The sequence below is a fragment of the Rhamphochromis longiceps genome, linkage group LG22 (genome assembly GCF_057381845.1).
Source record: "Rhamphochromis longiceps isolate RC_006_pf linkage group LG22, R_longiceps_female_GT1.1, whole genome shotgun sequence".
NCBI lineage: Eukaryota > Metazoa > Chordata > Actinopteri > Cichliformes > Cichlidae > Rhamphochromis > Rhamphochromis longiceps.
This window is the reverse complement of record NC_140577.1, coordinates 2,489,080-2,495,146: the sequence shown is the minus strand read 5'-3', so window position 1 is coordinate 2,495,146 and position 6,067 is coordinate 2,489,080. Positions and strand designations below refer to the sequence as shown.

The 6,067-nt window shown below is 41.5% G+C and overlaps 1 protein-coding gene across 3 annotated transcripts; it reads right to left on the bottom strand.

The window, feature by feature from the left end:
• Nucleotides 1-413: 413 nt before the first annotated feature.
• tnfrsf11b (tumor necrosis factor receptor superfamily, member 11b) lies at nt 414-5,758 on the bottom strand. Of its 3 annotated transcripts, XM_085396362.1 has the most exons (5): nt 5,652-5,693; nt 4,274-4,339; nt 2,907-3,300; nt 1,978-2,154; nt 414-1,540 (listed from the first exon to the last, which is right to left on the bottom strand). In XM_085396362.1, the coding sequence occupies exons 3-5, from the start codon at nt 3,298-3,300 to the stop codon at nt 1,203-1,205; spliced, it is 909 nt and encodes a 302-aa protein (XP_085252488.1). In that variant the 5' UTR covers nt 4,274-4,339; nt 5,652-5,693; the 3' UTR covers nt 414-1,202. The 3 variants fall into 3 exon arrangements, with proteins under 3 accessions (XP_085252488.1, XP_085252487.1, XP_085252489.1); XM_085396361.1 differs by lacking the exon at nt 4,274-4,339 and having other exon boundaries at nt 5,652-5,758; XM_085396363.1 differs by lacking the exons at nt 4,274-4,339; nt 5,652-5,693 and adding an exon at nt 3,630-3,742.
• Nucleotides 5,759-6,067: the final 309 nt, after the last annotated feature.

The following is a 6,067-nucleotide window of genomic DNA, read 5'->3' as shown; positions in this document are numbered from 1 at the left end:
GGAAAGTGGGGGCAGAGAGAGACGTGACAAAGGGCCGTGGGGCAGACTCAACCCCGGGCCGACCGCTGTGAGTTGTATGACATGTGGTCGCCTGAGCTAAACCGGCACCCAACTCGGTTACATTTTTAATAATAATAATAATGGATTGGATTTATATAGCGCTTTTCAAGGCACCCAAAGCGCTTTACAATACCACTATTCATTCACTCTCACATTCACACACTGGTTAAGTGACACTTTCACTTTTTTTTGGCATAACTGGCACTGTAGATGGATCTGTAAACTTTGAAGGGGTGGGGGTCAGTTTTTCTTCTTACAGTCTCTGAAGCCAGGCTTGCAACAAAAATGACTCTCGGTACTAGAGAGACCTTGAAAACTAACTAAACAAATAAATTGCCACTTTTTATGTTTGATATATTAATTTTATTTTGCATTACACAAAGCTTCAGGTAGACTAGCATAGCCAAAAGAGCTCAAAATAAACTGAACTCATTGTTTACATATAAAAATAAAGATGGCTAACAGGCTACACCATCTTCTCTTTCTACTTGTCTCGGGCTTATAAATAGCAAAATAAATTACAAAGTTCACACATCGAGCTGTTACACATTGTTAAAGCTTTAAAAGCCTTGAAATGAGCAGAACCGTTGCAACAAAGAAAGAGGTAGGTCAATTTTTTCTCCTGTAAAGGTTAATACCAGCATTTCTTTATTAAGTCTGGAGCATATTTCTGTTTTCACTTCCAGAAATAAAAATGGGTGTTTTTAAATTCAGTGCTTGTTAGTTTAGAAACACAGGTGAAACATTGTCACTTTGCTGGGAACCTATAAAGTGATAACTGACACAAGTAGATCCTAGAAGTAGCAGATAAGTCATCAATGTACTATTAGCAGCACATCATTGACAAAGGATTTAAAAAAATGTAACATTTTGTAACTAAAGTGAGGTTACTTTTTTTTTTTTTTTTTTTTTTAAATTGGCCCAAAAAAAAGAATGACAAAACAATCTTAATGTTCAAATGAAACCAATGTTTATGGTAACAAAAAAGTGCCAAAGCCTGTCTTCAGTGCATTTAAACTAACGAAGCAACTTTCTAATACAAAAAGATTTTAATACAAACAATACACAAGGAAAATTCTTTGGTGCCTGTGCATGATATATATATATATATATTTATTTATTTTTTTTCTCTTAATCTCAACCTACTTTGGCACATTAACCATCTCCACCTCATTCCCTCTACACTCAGTTTTCAGCTGACTGTCAACTCTTTTCAGCTTTTGGTCTAACCTCTCACCAGCGCCGCTTGCTCCAGCGTTCGTCAGTACTGATGGAAGCTTCCGAATCTCCTCTGCTGTCGCGGATGCTATCCAGGCGTTGAGCCGTTGGTGAAGCTCTGAGGAGTTCAGCTCTGTGTTTCTTCCCTGTCTCTTCCCATCCTGAGATGGGAGCTTGTGCACAATTCGACGCAGCCGCTTGATATTTATGTTATGGTGCACAAAAAAAGCTGGGAGGATTTCTCTGAGGTAGTCGGCACCATCTGCAAAAAGTACAGACAATCAGTAGCTGATAAAGAAATGGAGCAATGCTCTGACAGCAAGATGGTAACAAGGCATTCAGATAAAACATTTTGCGTGGAAGAGCCATTCTTATTATTATAGAAACTGATAATAAGCCATCAGATATTCTTAGACTAATGCAAAGTTATGGTTATAGGTGATTTCCACACCTTGAGATATGAAAATGAAACTGTTTATTGTATTTACTGGAACTGTTCCAGGTGGAAGAAAGAAGCTGTTTGAACACAGTTGTTTTACTCCCTCTGATAACCAAAAGCCAAGTCTGTGATCACTCGCTAAGAGCTGACATAAACACCCGTAAAATCATCGTCATTTTCAGATTTTCTTCCTTTCTGTTTCTTTTCAGATTTAATAAATTCGTATGCATCCTTTTGCCTTTTTAAACTGCTCATCTCACCTTTGAGATCTGCGCAGTTTGCACATACATTATTGTGCCAGGAGGAGCCCCTCAGTGCCAACTGCAGTCCTGCACCACTGCAGCTCTTGTGCTCTGTGCAGTTGTGATGAGCAGAGGAAACCTCTGAGAAGGTGCCGTCAGAGCAAGTCTGGCACACGGTGTCCTCATCAGGTGTACCTGGAAAAGGTAATGAGTACTTTGATGAAGACACCTGAGATCAGTCGTGTAACAAATGGAATATTATTTGGGATAGGTTAACAATTAACATACTAATCGAAAGGAATAAAACCAAACCCTTTTGAACTAAGTGAAATCGCCCTCGGCTCAATGTGCTAAAAATGCAGTAGGTGTAACAGTGGTCCTGCTAAGACTCTGTGTCGCTGTACCCTGAATGAATACATGTAGTTGCAGTCTTTTCCCCTGTGTGTCAGCAAACTACAGTCTTGAAACTCAAACTGAGACTGTGCACTTGCTTCAGTCCAATGCTGACAAAAAAGCAACACCTACAGCTTCCTAAAGCAATCCTGCTCTTTGTTGCTGTGTTGGCTTTTCAGTAGAAAAACCAAAAGCTGTAAGATGGCCAAGACAACTGTTGCAGGCAAAATTTAAATTGCACAGAATGTTTGCAGTGTGGGAAGAATGACAGTGTCATAAAGACTGTCAGTTTGTATTTGCTTAGTGTTCTGATGATGTCATCTGTGCCAAAGAAACAGCGTCATTGTTGTAATATATAAATAGGCACATAATTCAGGAAGCAGGCTATTTTGAGTTGTTGTTGCCCTTTTACACAGCAGAGCGGCAGCAATTTCGATGCGTCATAGGAGGAAACCTAACAGCACTGCTATGACACCTCAAAATACGTGCTGCAGAAAACACATTTCCCTATGATGAAAAGCTCTGAGCTCATGCAGCAGCTCTGCGCACTCTACCTTTGGCCCGCACTCCTTGTCCGGGTGGACACGCGCTGTGTGGGAGGCACATGTCGTACTGCGTCTTGTAGTAGTACCCCGGTTTGCACTGGCACTGGCAGTCACTGTCCGCTGTGCACGGGGTCTTCACCACCTGATTGTGACTGCAGACTCCGCAGCGCAGGCACCTCCCGATGTGGTTCCACACCTCAGTGAAGGAGCCGTGCGGACAATTTGCGCAGTCGCTCTTCCTCTCGGACGAGCACTGAGATCGCAGGTATGTCCCAGGGGGACAGCGGTCACAGCTCACCGGCGACCCGGTGATGGGGTCTCTGCTTTCAAAGGTCATGGCCACGCTGTCGACTCGAACGACGTGCAGTGAGAGCAGCACCACCGGGAGCACCGATAACGTCATCTGGAAAGAAACGAGAAAAGTACCAACGGTGAGTGCAAGGAAACATCAAAGTCCGGCAAAATCCAAGAAGGAAATAAGAAAATAACTTCAAGGAAAACAGAAGCGTCCGACAGACACGTGGAACAGATGAATCTCTCTCTTATTGGCTACTCTTAGAAGTAGTCAAAATAAATGAAAACTGTAGGTCTCCATGCTAAAAACGTCTACCTCACATTTTTACCAAACTCAAACAAAAATCTTTACTAAACGAATAAATGCGTCCACGCGAGCTTGTTCTACAATGATTAGCGTGAGGAGGGAATCCCTCAGACGCTGACGACGTCACCTACCATTGCAAACAGCTGGGGTGTGTGCGCTGCAGCAGGATTCATCTCTGTCAGGAGGATTGGCTTCGGCTTCCTCTCCTCGCTATTTAAGCTATGACGCCCCCGTAAAAAAATCAATACACAACTTTAGGATGCGTCATCATCACCGCATGACTCCAGCTAATTTGTATTTTAAAAAAGGCTTGTATTTATCCCCAGTTTAATTACTTCTTACAGCCTACATTTAAAATTTTTTATATCATCATACAGGTTTGGGATGTCTGTATAAACACTACCTATCCATCCTGCGGGATGCTGCATTGACTGGACTCCCACCAGAATGAAGAACCTTTAAATAAAATAAAGCTGCTCCTCGGATTTTCTTTATTTCTTCTTCTTCTTCTTCTTCTTCTTTTTTACTGTTCAGTTGTTTTTCTCTCTCTTTCCGGTTGGTGTTGGGTAACACTGAGCCCACGGTGCGGTTTGACAGGTGCTTTGATGTGGTAGATCCTGAAACTGTGGTGCGATGAGTTAACCCCACATGATGTTTTGGCTTTGCTAATGATGATACATCATGCGTTGAAACGATACTAGGGAAGCAGTCCAAGCTGCCGGGTATAAAAGTGGGTTTAAATAAAAATTACAAGCTGGGTGGTGGGAACACTCACTGTGGTGTCTGTGGAGGGGCTGAACCCTGTCCCAGCTGCTGTAGGGCGGGGAGCACCTTGGATACGCTAACACAGAAAGACAAATAACTATCCAAACCCACATGAACACCTATGGATAATTCAGAATTACCAATTAAGCTAACCCCACTAATTGCTTGTCTTGGACTGAAAACCCACGCAGACACAGGGAATACATGCAAACACCCTTCCTCCAAAAAAAAAAAAAAAACTGTTCTCCCTCAGTATTTGAAAATATTCCAACTCACAGCAGTCATTAACAAGGCCACAAATTCTTTCCTTGAAAATGTTCAAAGTGTCTTTAAAATCTAATCCAAGAGTGCGGTTGCTGCTGAGACTAGTTATCAGACTGCTCGGGGAAACAAGAGGCAGATTTTACACCTTCACATCGCTCTTTACTTTGATCTCATCTCCTGCAGTAAGACTGACTTTCACCACAGAACACTGATCCTGTTGCTGTTCGTTTTTTTTTGTGAGTGATGACACCTTGTGGACTAAAGATGCTCTGTTTTACATCTTGCTCCTAAAGATATGAATCGTTTGATCTTTAATTAAAACCACGAATAAGTAGAGACTTTTTCAGATGTCTCGATTCACTGGAATGTGAGAGACCTGAGATCATGCTGATACTTACATACATTCCAGTGTGTGTATATAAAAGTGACTTAATGAAACTAGAGATAGCACAGACCGGTTTTTATTTGTTTATTAACTAACAGAGAATGTGGTCGAACTGGAGTCTTGACGACTAAGAGAGGCTGGCGGGTTCAGTTAAGCTGCACACCTGTCTAGATTTGTAAAAGTAAAAGTAAAATCTCAGCGATTTACAAATAAAAAAACCTCATAAATATTGAGTTTTACATCCGAGGCCTTGTGACATCCTCCACACTATGTGCTTGAACATATAAAAGTGATGAGCGTGTCTTTCATTGAATTTTGAGTGTTTTAGTCAACTTTGTTACATCTGTGGTGTTCCCGGTCAAACGTGAATGAACGGGAGTCCCGCCCTTTGGCCTCTGGCCCCCTGGAGGCCTACTGAATGACCCACTGAGCTGAATTTGGTGGTGAAGAATGTTTCTTGTGATCATTTAAGAGCTGTTAAAACTAACTGTTTAATTGTGACCAGAACACTAAAGTAAGGCAGGTGAGGGTGAACACAACAGGAGGGTAAATATAGTCGTACGTAGGTCAATAATAAATTAAACACATTATGACAATAAATCTCTTAATAAGGAAAAACATGAAATCAAAATGAATGCAATAATATGAATTCTATGTTTAAATAATCTTGCATGTGCCACACTTAGAGAGACTGACAGTCATTTCTGAATAATCGCACCAACAGTTGTCACCTTCTCACCAAGCTTCGTGCAGATGGTCTTGTTGGCCCTTCCAGCTGTGTGCAGCTGTATAATGTTGTCCCTGATGTAACTGATGGACTGCAGTATGTGAGCCACATGGACACACAGCCATTCTGGAGGGGATCAAATAAATCGTTCAATCACTGACATGCAAATCAGTTTATAATTTTCATGTAATGTGTTTTTTTTCTCTGAAATAAAGAATTTGGGGCTGTTTTTCACACTGAGCGGCCGGTGGATGGGGCCATGTACTGTAAAACCCACAGTAACGCTGTGAGGCACCTTGGAGTCAGTTTTGACCAGGACATGTCCTTCAACGCATATATTAAACAAATATGTAAGACTGCTTTCTTCCATTTGTGCAACATCTCTAAAGTTAGAAATATCCTGTCTCAGAGTCATGCTGAAAAACTAG

Excerpts from the sequence above, each read along its gene's own strand:
- tnfrsf11b (XM_085396361.1), bottom strand. The coding sequence starts at position 5,750 with ATGTGGCTCACATACTGCAGTCCATCAGTTACATCAGGGACAACATTA. Across the intron at positions 2,155-2,906 it reads ACAAGGAGTGCGGGCCAAAG|GTACACCTGATGAGGACACC; the intron begins GTAGAGTGCGCA and ends TACCTTTTCCAG. Across the intron at positions 1,541-1,977 it reads AAACTGCGCAGATCTCAAAG|ATGGTGCCGACTACCTCAGA; the intron begins GTGAGATGAGCA and ends TACTTTTTGCAG.